General features: G+C 47.6%; 1 protein-coding gene across 5 annotated transcripts in view; it reads left to right on the top strand.

Annotated features, from left to right (window-relative positions):
* LOC110525125 (STAM-binding protein-like A) overlaps positions 1-20,924 on the top strand; it is a 35,439-nt gene extending 14,515 nt beyond the window's left edge. For 2 of the 5 annotated variants that reach the window (XM_036979172.1, XM_036979171.1), the window contains exons 7-11: positions 405-538; positions 967-1,104; positions 6,898-7,010; positions 19,446-19,545; positions 19,672-20,924. In XM_036979172.1, coding sequence (XP_036835067.1) covers positions 405-538; positions 967-1,104; positions 6,898-7,010; positions 19,446-19,545; positions 19,672-19,728 — 542 coding nt within the window. In that variant the 3' untranslated portion in view covers positions 19,729-20,924. The other 3 variants (XM_036979173.1, XM_036979174.1, XM_036979175.1) reach the window with 3 other exon arrangements.
* Positions 20,925-21,135: the final 211 nt, after the last annotated feature.

Genomic DNA, 21,135 nt, shown 5'->3' with positions numbered 1-21,135 from the left:
CCGACGAATTGAGGCTGTTCTGAGGGCAAAAGGGGGTGCAACTTAATATTAGGAAGGTGTTCCTGATGTTTTGTACACTCAGTGTTCATGGAAAAGGCTAATCAAATTATTCTACTCTGATCTACTTTTCTCTGGATGTTTCATCTGGCTCCACCACATAGAATAGAAGAGATGTTTCATCTGGCTCCACCACATAGAATAGAAGAGATGTTTCATCTGGCTCCACCACATAGAATAGAAGAGATGTTTCATCTGGCTCCACCACATAGAATTGAAGGGATGAAATACAACACAAGATTCACATTTCAATGACAGAGGATAACACACGAATTAAAACAGTTATTTCTGAAGTGGTCCTGAAAACCTGATGGTTCATGATGGGGTATTGTCCCTCCTCTGTCCAGACACCATGGATGGGATGGTGGATGGCATCCGGCAGCTGGCAGTGCCCTCAGAGCTCTGCAGCAGCTTCCTCAGGCTAGCTGAGTCCAACACCAGCCGAGCTGTGGAGACCTGTGGCATCCTCTGTGGCAAACTGGTAAGACCTAACTTTTATACAGCAACAGCTGTACTATAATCATAGTTATTCTACAGCAAAACGTATTGATGTGGGTGCATGTAGGGCTGGTACGGTGACCGTATTATGAGTCATGATGGCAGTCAAATTCCATGTCTGATTCTGTCTCTCTGTGTCTGACTCTCTGTGTCTGACTCTCTCTGTGTCTGACTCTCTCTGTGTCTGACTCTCTCTGTGTCTCTGACTCTCTCTGTGTCTCTGACTCTCTCTGTGTGTCTGACTCTCTCTGTGTCTCTGACTCTCTCTGTGTGTCTGACTCTCTCTGTGTCTCTGACTCTCTCTGTGTCTCTGACTCTCTCTGTGTCTCTGACTCTCTCTGTGTCTCTGACTCTCTCTGTGTCTCTGACTCTCTCTGTGTGTCTATGTGTGTCTGATTCTGTGTTTTCCAGCTGAGGAATGCGTTCACAGTGACCCATGTGATCGTGCCGAAGCAGAACGGAGGGCCAGACTACTGCGACACGGAGAACGAAGAGGAGCTGTTCCTGATCCAGGACCAGTATGACCTCATCACCCTGGGCTGGATACATGTGAGTTACACCAGAGCCCATATTCATACAACCTCTAGGAGAGCTGATCCAGGACCAGTTTATAACATTTTCCTCAGCAAATTAAGCCTGCTTTATTTTTTGTTTGCTTGTCATGATACTTTTTGTGCAAAAGTTTGTGGACACCCCTCCAAATTAGTGTATTCTGCTAATACAACCACACCCGTTGCTGACAGATGTATAAAATGGACCACACAGACATGCAATCTCCATAGACAAACATTGTCAGTAGAATGGCCTTACTGAAGAGCTCAGTGAATTTCAACTTGGCACTGTCATAGGATGCCACTTTTCCAACAATTCAGTTGGTTAAATTTCTGCCCTGCTAGAGACGTCCCTGTCAAGTGTACGCTCTGTTTTTGTGAAGTGGTAATGTCTAGGAGCAACAACGGCTCAGCCACGAAGTGGTAGGCCACACCAGCTCACAGAACAGGACCGCCGAGTGCTGAAGAGTGAAAAAATTGTCTGTCCCCGGTTGCAACACTCAACGCTGAGTTCCATTCTGCCTCTGGAAGCAACGTCAGCACAAGAACTGTTGGTCGGGAGCTTCATGAAATGGAGCCATGGTTTCCATGGCCGAGCAGCCGCACACAAGACTAAGATCACCATGCCCAATGCCAAGCGTCAGCTGGAGTGGTGGAAAGCTCGCCGCCATTGGAGTCTGGAGCAGTGGAAACACGTTCTCTGGAGGGGTGAATCACGCTTCACCATCTGGCAGCCTGACGGACGAATCTGGGTTTGGCAGATGCCAGGAGAACACTACCTGCCCCAATGCATAGTGCCAACTGTAAAGTTTGGTGGAGGAGGAATAATGGTCTGGGACTGTTTTTCGTGGTTCAAGCCCCTTAGTTCCAGTGAAGGGAAATCTTAACGCTACAGCATACAATGACATTCTAGACGATTCTCTTCTTCCAACTTTCTAGCAACAGATTGGGGAAGGCCCTTTCCTGTTTCAGCATGACAATGTCCTCGAGCACAAAGCGAGGTCCATACAGAAATGGTTTGTTGAGATCGGTGTGGAAGAACATGACTGGCCTGCAAGTACAGTGGAGGCTGTTATAGCAGCAATGTTCCTACATCTAGTGGAAAGCCTTCCCAGAAGAGTGGAGGCTGTTATAGCAGCAATGTTCCAACATCTAGTGGAAAGCCTTCTCAGAAGAGTGGAGGCTGTTAGCTTCATTAAATAGTACCAGAAAAGGTGGGAGCAACTCCATATTAATGACTTCCCAGAAGAGTGGAGACTGTTATGGGATGTTGGATGAGCAGATGTTTGGTCATAATAATATTAATATTAGTAATAAGGGTAATACATCTACTGAGATACTGGTATTGTGATCAAATCCAATTCCAAATCAAATTGGTTGCAGATGTTATTGTGGGTGTAGCGAAATGCTTGTGTTCCTAGATCCAACAGTGCAGTAATAACAAGTAGTATCTAACAATACACACAACTAAAAGTACAAGAGTGGAATTAAGAAATATATAAATATTAGGACGAGCAATACAGTAGTCTACAGCATTTACATATGAAATGAGTAGAACAGTTTGTAAACATTATTGAAGTGATCAGTGATTTCAGGCAGCAGTCAGGGTTGAGTAACCGGGTGGTAGCTGCTAGTGATGGCTGTTTAACAGTCTGGTGGCCTTGAGATAGAAGCTGTTTTTCAGTCTCTTGTTCTCAGCTTTGATGCACCTGTACTGACCTCGCCTTCTGGATGATAGCTGGGTGAACAGGCCATGGCTCGGATGCCTGAACACACCACCCTCTGGAGAGCCCTGCAGTTGCGGACGGTACAGTTGCAGTATACGGTGGTGATACAGCCTGACAGGATGCTCTCAATGATGCATCTAAGTTTGTGAGGGTCTTAGGTGCCAAGCCGAATTTCTTCAGCCTCCTGATGCGCTGTTGCGACTTCTTCAGCACATTGTCTGTGTCATTTCAGTTTGCCAGTGATGTGTACGCAGAGAAACTTGAAGCTTTTCACTTTCTCCACTGCGGCCCCATTGATGTGGATAGGGGGGTGCTCCCTCTGCTGTCTCCTGAAGTCCATGAATAGCTTCTTCGTTTTGTTGTGGGTTATTTTCTTGGCAGCACTCATCCTCCCTGTAGGCTGTCTCATTGTTGTTTGTAATCAGGCCACTTGTGTCATCTGCAAACTTGATGATTGCAGTCATGGTGAACGGAGTACAGGAGGGGGCTGAGCACTCACCCTTGTTGGACCCCTGTGTTGAGGATCAGTGTCGTGGAGGTGTTGTTGCCTACCTTCACCACCTGGGGGGCTGCTGTCAGGAAGTCCAGGAACCAGTTGCACAGGGAGGGGTTCAGACCCAGGGCCCTGAGCTTAATGATGAGCTTGGAGCGCACTATGGTGTTGAATGCTGAGCTGTAGTCAATAAACAGCATTCTTACATACAATTGAAGTAGGAAGTTTACATACACCTCAGCCAAATACATTTAAACTCAGTTTTTCACAATTCCTGACATTTAATCTTAGTAAAAATCCCCTGTTTTAGGTCAGTTAGGAACATCACTTTATTTTAAGAATGTGAAATGCCAGAATAATAGTAGAGTGATTTTATTTCAGCTTTTATTTCTTTCATCACATTCCCAGTGGGTCAGAAGTTTACATACACTCAATTAGTATTTGGTAGCATGGCCTTTAAATTGTTTAACTTGAGTCAAACGTTTCGGGTAGCCTTCCACAAGCTTCCCACAATAAGTTGGGTGAATTTTGGCCCATTCCTCCTGACACAGCTGGTGTAACTGAGTCAGTTTTGTAGGCCTCCTTGTTCGCACACGCTTTTTCAGTACTGGTCACAAATTTTCTACAGGATTGACGTCAGGGTTTTGTGATGGCCACTCCAATACCTTGACTTTGTTGTCTTTAAGCCATTTTGCCACAACTTTGGAAGTATGCTTGGGGTCATTGTCCATTTGGAAGACCCATTTGTGACCAAGCTTTAACTTCCTGACTGGTGCCTTGAGATGTTGCTTCAATATCTCCACATAATTTTCCACCTTCATGATGCCATCTATTTTGTGAAGTGCACCAGTCCCTCCTGCAGCAAAGCAACCCCACAACATGATGCTGCCACCCCCGTGCTTCACGGTTGGGATGGTGTTCTTCGGCTTGCAAGCCTTCCCCTGTTTCCTCCAAACATAATGATGGTCATTATGGCCAAAAAGTTATATTTTTGTTTCATCAGACCAGAGGACATTTCTCCACAATGCACGATCTTTGTCCCCATGTGTAGTTGCAATCCGTACTCTGGATTTTTATGGTGGTTTCGGATCAGTGGCTTCTTCCTTGCTGAGCGGCCTTTCAGGTTATGTTGATATAGGACTCGTTTTACTGTGGATATTAGATACTTTTGTACCAGTTTCCTCCAGCATCTTCACAAGGTCCTTTGATGTTGTTCTGGGATTGATTTGCACTTTTCGCACCAAAGTACGTTCATCTCTAGGAGACAGAACGCGTCTCCTTCCTGAGTGGTATGACGGCTGCGTGGTCCCATGGGGTTTATACTTGCGTACTATTGTTTGTACAGATGAGCGTGGAAACTTCAGGCATTTGGAAATTGCTCCCAATGATGAACCAGACTTGTGGAGGTCTAACATTTTCTTTCTCAGGTCTTGGCTGATTTCTTTTGATTTTCCCATGATGTCAAGCAAAGAGGCACTGAGTTTGAAGGTAGGCCTTAAAATACATCCACAGGTTCACCTCCAATTGACTCAAATGATGTCAATTAGCCTATCAGAAGCTTCTAAAGCCATGCCATAATTTTCTGTACATTTCCAAGCTGTTTAAAGGCACAGTCAATTTAGTGTATGTAAACTTCTGACCCACTGGAATTGTCACACAGTGAATTATAAGTGAAGTAATCTGTCTGGAAAGAATTGTTGGAAAAATGACTTATGTCATGCAGAAGGTAGATGTCGTAACTGACTTGCCAAAACTATAGTTTATAAACACAACTTCTGTGGAGTGGTTGAAAAACAAGTTAATGACTCCAACCTAAGTGGATGCAAACTTCCGACTTCAACTGTACATTTACTGAGATTCTGGTATTGGGATAACCCTACCAGAGATGATACATTTACTGAGATTCTGGTACTGGGATAACCCTACCAGAGATGATACATTTACTGAGATTCTGGTATTGGGATAACCCTACCAGAGATGATACATTTACTGAGATTCTGGTATTGGGATAACCCTACCAGAGATGATACATTTACTGAGATTCTGGTATTGGGATAACCCTACCAGAGATGATACATTTACTGAGATACTGAACCCGGGCTTCTCCTCAGTGAGAAAATTGTCTTCCTGCCCAGTGTTGATCTCCACACACCTTGTTCCTACTATATAATAATATATAATTTTATACACTGAACAAAATTATAAATGCAACATGCAATAATTTCAGATTTGACTGAGTTACAGTTCATATGAGGAAATCAGTCAATTGAGATAAATACATTTTCCCCTAATCTATGGATTTCACATGACTGGGAATACAGATAAAAAAAAGGTAGGGGTGTGGATCAGAACCAGTCAGTATCTGGTGTGGATCAGAACCAGTCAGTATCTGGTGTGACAATTTGTCTCATGCAGCGCGACACATCTCCTTCACATAGAGTTGATCAGGTTGGTGACTGTGGCCTGTGGAATGTTGTCCCACTCCTCCTTAAATGGCTGTGGAGGTTTCTGGATATTGGCGGAAACTGGAACACGTTGCCGTACACATCGATCCAGAGCATCCCAAACATGCTCAATGGGTGACATGTCTGAGTATGCAGGCCACGGAGGAACGGTGACATTTTCAGCATCCAGGAATTGTGTACAGATCCTTGCGACATGGGGCCGTGCATTATCATGCTGAAACATGAGGTGATGGTGGAGGATGAATGGCACAACAATGGGCCTCAGGTTCTCGTCACAGTATCTCTGTGCATTCAAATTGCCATCGATAAATGCAATTGTGTTCATTGTCCGTAGCTTATGCCTGCCCATACTATAACCCCACCATGGGGCACTCTGTTCACAACGTTGACATCAGCAAACTGCTCGCCCAAACGATACCATACACGCCGTCTGCAATCTGCCGGGTAGAGTTGAAACCAAGATTCATCCGTAAAGATCACACTTCTCCAGTGGCCATCGAAGGTGAGCATTTGCCCAATGATTCACTTAACCGCAGTCTGGTGAGGACAACGAGAACACAGATTAGCTTCCCTGAGATGGTTTCTGACAGTTTGTGCAGTAATTCTTCGGTTGTGCAAAATTACAGTTTCATCAGCTGCCCGGGTGGCTGGTCTCAGACGATCCCGCAGGTGAAGAAGCCGGATTGTCTAAAACAAATTCTCTAAAATTATGTTGGAGGCGGCTTATGGTAGAGAAATAAATGTTCAATTCTTTGGCAAAAACTCTGGACATTCCTGTAGTCAGCATGCCAATTGCAAGCTTCCTCAACTTGAAACAACTGTGGCATTGTGTTGTGTGACAAAACTGCACATTTTACAGTGGCCTTTTATTGACCCCAGCAGAAGGTGCACCTGTGTAATGATCATGCTATTTAATCAGTTGCTTGATATGCCACACCTGCCAGGTGGATGGATTATCCTGGAGAAATGTTCAGTAACAAGGATGTCAACAAACATTTGTTAGAAATAAGATTTTTGCATGAATGGAACATTTCTGGGATCATTTATTTCAGTGCATGGGACCAACACCTTATATTTTTGTTCAATATATGTTTGTATTGTTTCAGACCCACCCCACCCAGACAGCCTTCCTGTCCAGTGTCGATCTCCACACACACTGTTCCTACCAGCTCATGATGCCGGAGGCTATCGCTATTGTCTGCTCACCCAGGTTCAATGAGTGAGTATAGACACACTGCCTTTATCATGTGTTATAACCTTTATCATGTCATGTGTTATAACGAGTGAGTGTAGACAGGCTGCCTTTATCATGTGTTATAACGAGTGAGGATAGACACACTGCCTTTATCATGTGTTATAACTTTTATCATGCGTTATAACCTTTATCATGTGTTATAACGAGTGAGTGTAGACACACTGCCTTTATCAGGTCATGTGTTATAACGAGTGAGTGTAGACACGCTGCCTTTGTCATGTCATGTGTTATAACGAGTGAGTGTAGACACACTGCCTTTGTCATGTCATGTGTTATAACGAGTGAGTGTAGACACACTGCCTTTGTCATGTCATGTGTTATAACGAGTGAGTGTAGACACGCTGCCTTTGTCATGTCATGTGTTATAACGAGTGAGTGTAGACAAACTGCCTTTATCATGTGTTATAACCTTTATCATGTGTTATAACCTTTATCATGTGTTATAACCTTTATCATGTGTTATAACGAGTGAGTGTAGACACACTGCCTTTGTCATGTCATGTGTTATAACAAGTGAGTGTAGACACGCTGCCTTTGTCATGTCATGTGTTATAACGAGTGAGTGTAGACACGCTGCCTTTGTCATGTGTTATAACCTTTATCATGTGTTATAACCTTTATCATGTTATATAACCTTTATCATGTGTTATAACCTTTATCATGTGTTATAACGAGTGAGTGTAGACACACTGCCTTTATCAGGAGCTCAGATGCAAAAATGTAATACCAACGTTTCAACAGCCAAGCTGTCTTCATCAGGGTATAATCACAAACACTGCGGGATGACTTGTTTATGTGGTGTCAAAAGACACAGGTGTCTGTAATCATGGCCAAGAGTGGCCTAATATCATTGGTTAATTATCAAATATTAAAATGGCATACAAAGAACAGCATACAAACAGCAAATGGATAGCATACGATCATAAATTCATTTAAGACTACACAAGCTTACAAACAATTACAATGGCAAAGTCACAATAATCACAAGAATGGCATTGATGCAGTACCAGCCCCTATCGTAGAGGGCATTGATGCAGTAACGCCCCTATCGTAGAGGGCATTGATGCAGTAACGCCCCTATCGTAGAGGGCATTGATGCAGTAACGCCCCTATCGTAGAGGGCATTGATGCAGTAACGCCCCTATCGTAGAGGGCATTGATGCAGTAACGGCCCCTATCGTAGAGGGCATTGATGCAGTAACGCCCCTATCGTAGAGGGCATTGATGCAGTAACGCCCCTATCGTAGAGGGCATTGATGCAGTAACGCCCCTATCGTAGAGGGCATTGATGCAGTAACGGCCCCTATCGTAGAGGGCATTGATGCAGTAACGGCCCCTATCGTAGAGGGCATTGATGCAGTAACGGCCCCTATCGTAGAGGGCATTGATGCAGTAACGGCCCCTATCGTAGAGGGCATTGATGCAGTAACGGCCCCTATCGTAGAGGGCATTGATGCAGTAACGGCCCCTATCGTAGAGGGCATTGATGCAGTAACGGCCCCTATCGTAGAGGGCATTGATGCAGTAACGGCCCCTATCGTAGAGGGCATTGATGCAGTAACGGCCCCTATCGTAGAGGGCATTGATGCAGTGGGCATTGATGCAGTAACGGCCCCTATCGTAGAGGGCATTGATGCAGTAACGCCCCTATCGTAGAGGGCATTGATGCAGTAACGGCCCCTATCGTAGAGGGCATTGATGCAGTAACGGCCCCTATCGTAGAGGGCATTGATGCAGTAACGGCCCCTATCGTAGAGGGCATTGATGCAGTAACGGCCCCTATCGTAGAGGGCATTGATGCAGTAACGGCCCCTATCGTAGAGGGCATTGATGCAGTAACGGCCCCTATCGTAGAGGGCATTGATGCAGTAACGGCCCCTATCGTAGAGGGCATTGATGCAGTAACGGCCCCTATCGTAGAGGGCATTGATGCAGTAACGGCCCCTATCGTAGAGGGCATTGATGCAGTAACGGCCCCTATCGTAGAGGGCATTGATGCAGTAACGGCCCCTATCGTAGAGGGCATTGATGCAGTAACGGCCCCTATCGTAGAGGGCATTGGTGCAGTAACGGCCCCTATCGTAGTCTCCTCCTAAAGGACACCAGCAGTATGGTCTCTATTATTGAATCTCTTGATCCTCTCCCTGAGAATACCTGGTTAGTTACTTTTGATGTTTAGTCGTTATACACTAATATTCCACACGAGGGCGGTATTGAAGCTATGGAACATTTTCTTCTGCAACGTGACCCTAATGAACTACCTTCCAGTGCATGCATTATAACATTGTCTGAAATAGTACTCACACACAACTACTTTGTGTTTGTAAATTATTTGTTTATTCAGACAAAGGTTACTGCTATGGGATCCCCCAAGGCTCCTAACTATGCTAATGTGTATGTGGGTTACGTGGAGAAACAGTCTATTTTCAAACCTCTCAAAAATGTTTTCTTGCCTCACATCATTATTTGGAAACGGTATATTGATGATATTTTTGTTCTATGGAGAGGTGATGCATGGAACGTCTGGAGCTGTTTTGCTTTTCTTAACTCCTGTTCTGAGCATCTGAGATTTACTATGCAATCTGATACACGTCAAATCAGTTTTCTCGATCTTCTGATCTTGTGTGAAGATAATGTTCTATACACTGATCTTTACAGGAAGTCCACTGATCGTAACAGCTTGTTGAGGGCTGATAGTTGTCACCCACTTCCCTTGAAAAACAGTTTGCCCTACAGCCAATTCTGTCAAATCAAAATAATTTGCAAAAAACTATCCGATTTCGACAGAAATATGGCTGAGACGCAAAGAAAGTTCAAGGAGAGGGGCTACAAGAATGATCAGATTAATATTGCCATTGAGAAAATTAAAAACAAAACGAGACCTTTTTCAAGGTCAGTCTCGCAAAAAGACTCATTCTTGTGTTCTAACTACCTGTTATTCAAAGTGCTCTGAACAAATTAAGGGAATTGTTCACAAACATCGGCACATCATAATATCCGATGATAGTCTCGGTAATGTGTTTTCAGACCTTCCCTTGGTGGTATTCTCGCGGGGCAGAAGCCTCGGAGATCAGCTGGTAAACTCTGATTTACCACCCCAAGATATTCCTGAACAACGTCTATCCTACTGGATGGAAACTACAAGTGTAATGGCTGTGCTCAATGCAATGACACTTATAAATGTAGATCCTTCAAACACCCACAAACAGGGAAATCGATCCCGATCAAAGGTGTTATTACGTGCTCCACTAAGGCAGTTATTTATCTTATAACGTGTCCTTGTGGTAAAAAATGATGTAGGTAAAACAAAGCGTGAATTAAATGTATGTATCGTAGCACCATTAGGAGCATCGTAGCACCATTAGGAGCATCGTAGCACCATTAGGAGCATCGTAGCACCATTAGGAGCATCGTAGCACCATTAGGAGCATCGTAGCACCATTAGGAGCATCGTAGCACCATTAGGAGCATCGTAGCACCATTAGGTGTAAAAACTTTACTTATCCAGTTGCGGCCCACTTCTTGGAGGCAGGCCATTCGATTTTCGTCTCTGCGTTATATTGGCATCGAACATGTCACCCTCCCTAGGAGAGGGGGTGACCTTGATAATTTATTGTTAAAACGAGAGGCTGCCTGGATCTTTAACTTAAAGACCTTTGTTCCCTTCGGTCTCAACGTAGACTTTGATCTGAAGACATTCTTGTGATTAATGTGACTTTGCCATTGTAATTGTTTGTAAGCTTGTGTAGTCTTAAATTAATTTATGTTCGATGCCAATATAACGCAGAGACGAAAATCGAGTGGCCTGCCTCCAAGAAGTGGGCCGCAACTGGATAAGTAAAGTTTTTACACCTACTGGTGCTACGATGCTCTGAGATACATACATTTAATTCACGCTTTGTTTTACCTACATAATATAATAGTATGCTATCCATTTGTTGTTTGTATGCTGTTCTTTGTATGACATTTTAATATTTGATTATTAACCAATGATATTAGGCCACTCCTGGCCATGATTACAGACACCTGTGTCTTTTGACACTATATAAACGAGTCATCCCCCAGTGTTTGTGATTATACCCTGATGAAGACAGCTTGGCTGTTGAAACGTTGGTAATTACAGTTTTGCATCTGAGCTCCTAGAGTGTTCTGAGCTCCTAGAGTGTGCGGCTCTTTTATTTTCAAGTTTTCTACTCCGCTAGCCAGCACCTCTAGCCAGCACCTCTAGCCAGCACCTCTAGCCAGCACCTCTAGCCAGCACCTCTAGTCAGCACCTCTAGCCAGCACCTCTAGTCAGCACCTCTAGCCAGCACCTCTAGCCAGCACCTCTAGGCAGCACCTCTAGGCAGCACCTCTAGTCAGCACCTCTAGCCAGCACCTCTAGCCAGCACCTCTAGTCAGCACCTCTAGCCAGCACCTCTAGTCAGCACCTCTAGCCAGCACCTCTAGTCAGCACCTCTAGCCAGCACCTCTAGCCAGCACCTCTAGTCAGCACCTCTAGCCAGCACCTCTAGTCAGCACCTCTAGCCAGCACCTCTAGCCAGCACCTCTAGCCAGCACCTCTAGCCAGCACCTCTAGCCAGCACCTCTAGCCAGCACCTCTAGCCAGCACCTCTAGTCAGCACCTCTAGCCAGCACCTCTAGCCAGCACCTCTAGCCAGCACCTCTAGGCAGCACCTCTAGGCAGCACCTCTAGGCAGCACCTCTAGGCAGCACCTCTAGGCAGCACCTCTATAACGCAGAGACGAAAATCGAGTGGCCTGCCTCCAAGAAGTGGGCCGCAACTGGATAAGTAAAGTTTTTACACCTACTGGTGCTACGATGCTCTGAGATACATACATTTAATTCACGCTTTGTTTTACCTACATAATATAATAGTATGCTATCCATTTGTTGTTTGTATGCTGTTCTTTGTATGACATTTTAATATTTGATTATTAACCAATGATATTAGGCCACTCCTGGCCATGATTACAGACACCTGTGTCTTTTGACACTATATAAACGAGTCATCCCCCAGTGTTTGTGATTATACCCTGATGAAGACAGCTTGGCTGTTGAAACGTTGGTAATTACAGTTTTGCATCTGAGCTCCTAGAGTGTTCTGAGCTCCTAGAGTGTGCGGCTCTTTTATTTTCAAGTTTTCTACTCCGCTAGCCAGCACCTCTAGCCAGCACCTCTAGCCAGCACCTCTAGCCAGCACCTCTAGCCAGCACCTCTAGCCAGCACCTCTAGCCAGCACCTCTAGTCAGCACCTCTAGCCAGCACCTCTAGGCAGCACCTCTAGTCAGCACCTCTAGCCAGCACCTCTAGCCAGCACCTCTAGTCAGCACCTCTAGCCAGCACCTCTAGCCAGCACCTCTAGTCAGCACCTCTAGCCAGCACCTCTAGTCAGCACCTCTAGCCAGCACCTCTAGCCAGCACCTCTAGTCAGCACCTCTAGCCAGCACCTCTAGTCAGCACCTCTAGCCAGCACCTCTAGCCAGCACCTCTAGTCAGCACCTCTAGCCAGCACCTCTAGCCAGCACCTCTAGCCAGCACCTCTAGCCAGCACCTCTAGCCAGCACCTCTAGCCAGCACCTCTAGCCAGCACCTCTAGCCAGCACCTCTAGCCAGCACCTCTAGCCAGCACCTCTAGCCAGCACCTCTAGCCAGCACCTCTAGGCAGCACCTCTAGCCAGCACCTCTAGGCAGCACCTCTAGTCAGCACCTCTAGTCAGCACCTCTAGCCAGCACCTCTAGTCAGCACCTCTAGCCAGCACCTCTAGGCAGCACCTCTAGGCAGCACCTCTAGCCAGCACCTCTAGCCAGCACCTCTAGTCAGCACCTCTAGCCAGCACCTCTAGCCAGCACCTCTAGCCAGCACCTCTAGCCAGCACCTCTAGTCAGCACCTCTAGCCAGCACCTCTAGCCAGCACCTCTAGCCAGCACCTCTAGTCAGCACCTCTAGCCAGCACCTCTAGTCAGCACCTCTAGTCAGCACCTCTAGCCAGCACCTCTAGCCAGCACCTCTAGCCAGCACCTCTAGCCAGCACCTCTAGTCAGCACCTCTAGCCAGCACCTCTAGCCAGCACCTCTAGCCAGCACCTCTAGTCAGCACCTCTAGCCAGCACCTCTAGTCAGCACCTCTAGTCAGCACCTCTAGTCAGCACCTCTAGCCAGCACCTCTAGTCAGCACCTCTAGTCAGCACCTCTAGGCAGCACCTCTAGTCAGCACCTCTAGTCAGCACCTCTAGCCAGCACCTCTAGTCAGCACCTCTAGTCAGCACCTCTAGTCAGCACCTCTAGCCAGCACCTCTAGCCAGCACCTCTAGCCAGCACCTCTAGTCAGCACCTCTAGCCAGCACCTCTAGTCAGCACCTCTAGTCAGCACCTCTAGTCAGCACCTCTAGGCAGCACCTCTAGTCAGCACCTCTAGTCAGCACCTCTAGTCAGCACCTCTAGCCAGCACCTCTAGTCAGCACCTCTAGTCAGCACCTCTAGTCAGCACCTCTAGCCAGCACCTCTAGCCAGCACCTCTAGGCAGCACCTCTAGCCAGCACCTCTAGTCAGCACCTCTAGCCAGCACCTCTAGTCAGCACCTCTAGTCAGCACCTCTAGTCAGCACCTCTAGCCAGCACCTCTAGCCAGCACCTCTAGCCAGCACCTCTAGGCAGCACCTCTAGGCAGCACCTCTAGTCAGCACCTCTAGCCAGCACCTCTAGCCAGCACCTCTAGGCAGCACCTCTAGGCAGCACCTCTAGTCAGCACCTCTAGTCAGCACCTCTAGTCAGCACCTCTAGCCAGCACCTCTAGCCAGCACCTCTAGTCAGCACCTCTTGCCAGCACCTCTAGTCAGCACCTCTAGTCAGCACCTCTAGTCAGCACCTCTAGCCAGCACCTCTAGGCAGCACCTCTAGGCAGCACCTCTAGGCAGCACCTCTAGCCAGCACCTCTAGCCAGCACCTCTAGGCAGCACCTCTAGTCAGCACCTCTAGTCAGCACCTCTAGTCAGCACCTCTAGCCAGCACCTCTAGCCAGCACCTCTAGTCAGCACCTCTAGCCAGCACCTCTAGCCAGCACCTCTAGCCAGCACCTCTAGCCAGCACCTCTAGCCAGCACCTCTAGTCAGCACCTCTAGCCAGCACCTCTAGCCAGCACCTCTAGTCAGCACCTCTAGCCAGCACCTCTAGTCAGCACCTCTAGCCAGCACCTCTAGTCAGCACCTCTAGTCAGCACCTCTAGCCAGCACCTCTAGTCAGCACCTCTAGTCAGCACCTCTAGTCAGCACCTCTAGCCAGCACCTCTAGCCAGCACCTCTAGCCAGCACCTCTAGTCAGCACCTCTAGTCAGCACCTCTAGTCAGCACCTCTAGTCAGCACCTCTAGTCAGCACCTCTAGCCAGCACCTCTAGTCAGCACCTCTAGTCAGCACCTCTAGTCAGCACCTCTAGCCAGCACCTCTAGCCAGCACCTCTAGCCAGCACCTCTAGCCAGCACCTCTAGTCAGCACCTCTAGTCAGCACCTCTAGTCAGCACCTCTAGTCAGCACCTCTAGCCAGCACCTCTAGTCAGCACCTCTAGCCAGCACCTCTAGCCAGCACCTCTAGTCAGCACCTCTAGCCATTACCTCTAGCCAGCACCTCTAGCCAGCACCTCTAGCCAGCACCTCTAGCCAGCACCTCTAGTCAGCACCTCTAGCCAGCACCTCTAGTCAGCACCTCTAGTCAGCACCTCTAGCCAGCACCTCTAGCCAGCACCTCTAGTCAGCACCTCTAGCCAGCACCTCTAGTCAGCACCTCTAGCCAGCACCTCTAGCCAGCACCTCTAGCCAGCACCTCTAGCCAGCACCTCTAGCCAGCACCTCTAGCCAGCACCTCTAGCCAGCACCTCTAGTCAGCACCTCTAGCCAGCACCTCTAGCCAGCACCTCTAGCCAGCACCTCTAGTCAGCACCTCTAGCCATTACCTCTAGCCAGCACCTCTAGCCAGCACCTCTAGCCAGCACCTCTAGCCAGCACCTCTAGCCAGCACCTCTAGCCAGCACCTCTAGCCAGCACCTCTAGCCAGCACCTCTAGTCAGCACCTCTAGCCAGCACCTCTAGCCAGCACCTCTAGTCAGCACCTCTAGCCAGCACCTCTAGTCAGCACCTCTAGCCAGCACCTCTAGCCAGCACCTCTAGCCAGCACCTCTAGCCAGCACCTCTAGCCAGCACCTCTAGTCAGCACCTCTAGCCAGCACCTCTAGCCAGCACCTCTAGCCAGCACCTCTAGCCAGCACCTCTAGTCAGCACCTCTAGCCAGCACCTCTAGCCAGCACCTCTAGCCAGCACCTCTAGTCAGCACCTCTAGCCAGCACCTCTAGTCAGCACCTCTAGCCAGCACCTCTAGTCAGCACCTCTAGTCAGCACCTCTAGTCAGCACCTCTAGTCAGCACCTCTAGCCAGCACCTCTAGTCAGCACCTCTAGTCAGCACCTCTAGTCAGCACCTCTAGTCAGCACCTCTAGTCAGCACCTCTAGCCAGCACCTCTAGTCAGCACCTCTAGCCAGCACCTCTAGTCAGCACCTCTAGCCAGCACCTCTAGCCAGCACCTCTAGCCAGCACCTCTAGCCAGCACCTCTAGCCAGCACCTCTAGCCAGCACCTCTAGCCAGCACCTCTAGCCAGCACCTCTAGCCAGCACCTCTAGTCAGCACCTCTAGCCAGCACCTCTAGCCAGCACCTCTAGCCAGCACCTCTAGCCAGCACCTCTAGCCAGCACCTCTAGTCAGCACCTCTAGTCAGCACCTCTAGTCAGCACCTCTAGCCAGCACCTCTAGCCAGCACCTCTAGCCAGCACCTCTAGTCAGCACCTCTAGCCAGCACCTCTAGTCAGCACCTCTAGCCAGCACCTCTAGTCAGCACCTCTAGTCAGCACCTCTAGTCAGCACCTCTAGTCAGCACCTCTAGTCAGCACCTCTAGTCAGCACCTCTAGCCAGCACCTCTAGCCAGCACCTCTAGCCAGCACCTCTAGCCAGCACCTCTAGCCAGCACCTCTAGCCAGCACCTCCTGGCCTAAATAGGTGTGCGTTTCTTTTTCTTCTCGGATGCTGTTTTAAAGCCACAGTCTGTAATTCACAGTTCAGCCCAATAATGTGTGTTGTTATTATAGGATGGGCTACTTCTGACTAACAGACTGTGTGTTTATAGGATGGGCTACTTCTGACTAACAGACTGTGTGTTTATAGGATGGGCTACTTCTGACTAACAGACTGTGTGTGTTTATAGGATGGGCTACTTCTGACTAACAGACTGTGTTTATAGGACGGGCTACTTCTGACTAACAGACTGTGTGTTTATAGGATGGGCTACTTCTGACTAACAGACTGTGTGTTTATAGGATGGGCTACTTCTGACTAACAGACTGTGTGTTTATAGGATGGGCTACTTCTGACTAACAGACTGTGTGTTTATAGGACGGGCTACTTCTGACTAACAGACTGTGTTTATAGGATGGGCTACTTCTGACTAACAGACTATGTGTGTTTATAGGATGGGCTACTTCTGACTAACAGACTGTGTGTGTTTATAGGATGGGCTACTTCTGACTAACAGACTGTTTATAGGACGGGCTACTTCAGACTAACAGACTGGGTTTATAGGATGGGCTACTTCTGACTAACAGACTGTGTGTGTTTATAGGATGGGCTACTTCTGACTAACAGACTGTGTGTGTTTATAGGATGGGCTACTTCTGACTAACAGACTGTGTGTTTATAGGATGGGCTACTTCTGACTAACAGACTGTGTGTTTATAGGATGGGCTACTTCTGACTAACAGACTGTGTTTATAGGACGGGCTACTTCTGACTAACAGACTGTGTTTATAGGACGGGCTACTTCTGACTAACAGACTGTGTTTATAGGATGGGCTACTTCTGACTAACAGACTGTGTTTATAGGATGGGCTACTTCTGACTAACAGACTGTGTTTATAGGATGGGCTACTTCTGACTAACAGACTGTGTGTGTTTATAGGATGGGCTACTTCTAACTAACAGACTATGTGTGTTTATAGGATGGGCTACTTCTGACTAACAGACTGTGTGTGTTTATAGGATGGGCTACTTCTGACTAACAGACTGTGTGTTTATAGGATGGGCTACTTCTGACTAACAGACTATGTGTGTTTATAGGATGGGCTACTTCTGACTGACAGACTGTGTGTTTATAGGATGGGCTACTTCTGACTAACAGACTGTGTGTGTTTATAGGATGGGCTACTTCTGACTAACAGACTGTGTTTATAGGATGGGCTACTTCAGACTAACAGACTGGGTTTATAGGATGGGCTACTTCTGACTAACAGACTGTGTGTGTTTATAGGATGGGCTACTTCTGACTAACAGACTGTGTGTGTTTATAGGATGGGCTACTTCTGACTAACAGACTGTGTGTGTTTATAGGACGGGCTACTTCTGACTAACAGACTGTGTTCATAGGACGGGCTACTTCTGACTAACAGACTGTGTTTATAGGATGGGCTACTTCTGACTAACATACTGTGTTTATAGGATGGGCTACTTCTGACTAACAGACTGTGTGTGTTTATAGGATGGGCTACTTCTGACTAACAGACTGTGTGTGTTTATAGGACGGGCTACTTCAGGATAACAGACTGTGTGTTTATAGGACGGGCTACTTCAGGATAACAGACTGTGTGTTTATAGGACGGGCTACTTCAGGATAACAGACTGTGTGTGTTTATAGGACGGGCTACTTCAGGATAACAGACTGTGTGTGTTTATAGGACGGGCTACTTCAGGATAACAGACTGTGTGTGTTTATAGGACGGGCTACTTCAGGATAACAGACTGTGTGTTTATAGGACGGGCTACTTCTGACTAACAGACTGTGTGTGTTTATAGGACGGGCTACTTCTGACTAACAGACTGTGTGTGTTTATAGGATGGGCTATTTCTGACTAACAGACTGTGTTTATAGGATGGGCTACTTCTGACTAACATACTGTGTTTATAGGACGGGCTACTTCTAACTAACAGACTGTGTGTGTTTTATAGGACGGGCTACTTCAGACTAACAGACTGTGTGTGTTTATAGGACGGGCTACTTCTGACTAACAGACTGTGTGTGTTTATAGGACGGGCTACTTCTGACTAACAGACTGTGTGTTTATAGGATGGGCTACTTCAGGATAACAGACTGTGTGTTTATAGGACGGGCTACTTCAGGATAACAGACTGTGTGTGTTTATAGGACGGGCTACTTCAGGATAACAGACTGTGTGTGTTTATAGGACGGGCTACTTCAGGATAACAGACTGTGTGTTTATAGGACGGGCTACTTCTGACTAACAGACTGTGTGTGTTTATAGGACGGGCTACTTCTGACTAACAGACTGTGTGTGTTTATAGGATGGGCTATTTCTGACTAACAGACTGTGTTTATAGGATGGGCTACTTCTGACTAACATACTGTGTTTATAGGACGGGCTACTTCTAACTAACAGACTGTGTGTGTTTTATAGGACGGGCTACTTCAGACTAACAGACTGTGTGTGTTTATAGGACGGGCTACTTCTGACTAACAGACTGTGTGTGTTTATAGGACGGGCTACTTCTGACTAACAGACTGTGTGTTTATAGGATGGGCTACTTCTGACTAACAGACTGTGTGTTTATAGGATGGGCTACTTCTGACTAACAGACTGTGTGTTTATAGGATGGGCTACTTCTGACTAACAGACTGTGTGTTTATAGGACGGGCTACTTCTGACTAACAGACTGTGTGTTTTATAGGACGGGCTACTTCAGACTAACAGACTGTGTGTGTTTATAGGACGGGCTACTTCTGACTAACAGACTGTGTGTGTTTATAGGATGTGCTACTTCTGACTAACAGACTGTGTTTATAGGATGGGCTTCTTCTGACTAACAGACTGTGTGTGTTTATAGGATGGGCTACTTCTGACTAACAGACTGTGTGTTTATAGGACTGGCTACTTCTGACTAACAGACTGTGTGTTTATAGGACGGGCTACTTCTGACTAACAGACTGTGTGTTTATAGGACGGGCTACTTCAGGATAACAGACTGTGTGTTTATAGGACGGGCTACTTCAGACTAACAGACTGTGTGTTTATAGGACGGGCTACTTCAGGATAACAGACTGTGTGTTTATAGGACAGGCTACTTCAGGATAACAGACTGTGTGTGTTTATAGGACGGGCTACTTCAGGATAACAGACTGTGTGTGTTTATAGGACGGGCTACTTCAGGATAACAGACTGTGTGTGTTTATAGGACGGGCTACTTCTGACTAACAGACTGTGTGTTTATAGGACGGGCTACTTCTGACTAACAGACTGTGTGTGTTTATAGGACGGGCTACTTCAGACTAACAGACTGTGTGTGTTTATAGGACGGGCTACTTCAGGATAACAGACCGTGGGATGGATGAGATCTCAACGTGTAAACAGAAAGGCTTCCACCCTCACAGCAAAGACCCTCCTCTCTTCACTGTGAGTACACCTCTTTTCTCTATCCCCTTTGTAGTGCACTACCTTGGAAGCTGCCTGAACCCTATATAGGAAGTAGGGTTCTGTTCAGAAACACATCAACACTTCCTCCTCTGTGTTCACCTCCAGGGAGCAGGACACATCACCGTCACCGAGGACAGAGTCACCATGTTGGACCTGCGGTGATCACCTCTGGACTGGGGATCTACACACCAAACGCTGGCTGACTGGCTGGCTGGCTGACTGACTGTATTTGTTTATTAGGATCCCCATTTAGCTTTTTAAGAAGCAGCATCTACTCTTCCTGGGAACCATAAAAATCACAAAACATGACAAGTAACTGATAAAGTTGACTGGCTGACCTGCCTGGCCAGCTGACATCTGGTGGAATTTGGGGTTGCATAATTCTGGTAATTTTCTTCAAATTGTTGTAAAATGACCAGGGTTCCATGAATCTTGGTTGGAGATTTTCCCGGATTTCCAGGAATATTCCAACCAGGATTTCTGGATAATCCAGGAATTTGGAGAAAGACTGTCAAAAGACAAAGACACCTTACTTCTAAACCCATTGTTCTACCCATCAGTACAGACAGTGGGAATGGTTCATTAAGGGACCTCCTGCTCTCACTGTCCTCCATTGAACTAAAGCAGACCGCTTCTCGTAGGGGGAAGGACAACTCTCCTGGGTCCACTCCCACTTTTCTGTCTTAGTCTTTATTTAAAAACGGAGTTTTATTCCAGAGGTGACTATCACTCCATAAAGCTCTGCTAGGCTTGCTGCCAATAGTCCGTTTATGATTTCATATCCTTTTTGATGGTTTTCTGCTTTTTTTTGCTCAGATCTTACCTGTCTCACAGGCTGGCTACCTGTCTCACAGGCTGGCTACCTGTCTCACAGGCTGGCTACCTGTCTCACAGGCTGGCTACCTGTCTCACAGGCTGGCTACCTGTCTCACAGGCTGGCTACCTGTCTCACAGGCTGGCTACCTGTCTCACAGGCTGGCTACCTGTCTCACAGGCTGGCTACCTGTCTCACAGGCTGGCTACCTGTCTCACAGGCTGGCTACCTGTCTCACAGGCTGGCTACCTGTCTCACAGGCTGGCTACCTGTCTCACAGGCTGGCTACCTGTCTCACAGGCTGGCTACCTGTCTCACAGGCTGGCTACCTGTCTCACAGGCTGGCTACCTGTCTCACAGGCTGGCTACCTGTCTCACAGGCTGGCTACCTGTCTCACAGGCTGGCTACCTGTCTCACAGGCTGGCTACCTGTCTCACAGGCTGGCTGGCTGGCTACCTGTCTCACAGGCTGGCTGGCTGGCTGACTGTCTCACAGGCTGGCTGGCTGGCTGACTGTCTCACAGGCTGGCTGGCTGGCTGACTGTCTCACAGGCTGGCTGGCTGGCTGACTGTCTCGCAGGCTGGCTGGCTGGCTGACTGTCTCGCAGGCTGGCTGGCTGGCTGACTGTCTCGCAGGCTGGCTGGCTGGCTGACTGTCTCGCAGGCTGGCTGGCTGGCTGACTGTCTCGCAGGCTGGCTGGCTGGCTGACTGTCTCGCAGGCTGGCTGGCTGGCTGACTGTCTCGCAGGCTGGCT

Source organism: Oncorhynchus mykiss, chromosome 6 (genome assembly GCF_013265735.2).
Source record: "Oncorhynchus mykiss isolate Arlee chromosome 6, USDA_OmykA_1.1, whole genome shotgun sequence".
Lineage (NCBI taxonomy): Eukaryota > Metazoa > Chordata > Actinopteri > Salmoniformes > Salmonidae > Oncorhynchus > Oncorhynchus mykiss.
This window is presented reverse-complemented; position numbering and strand designations above follow the sequence as displayed.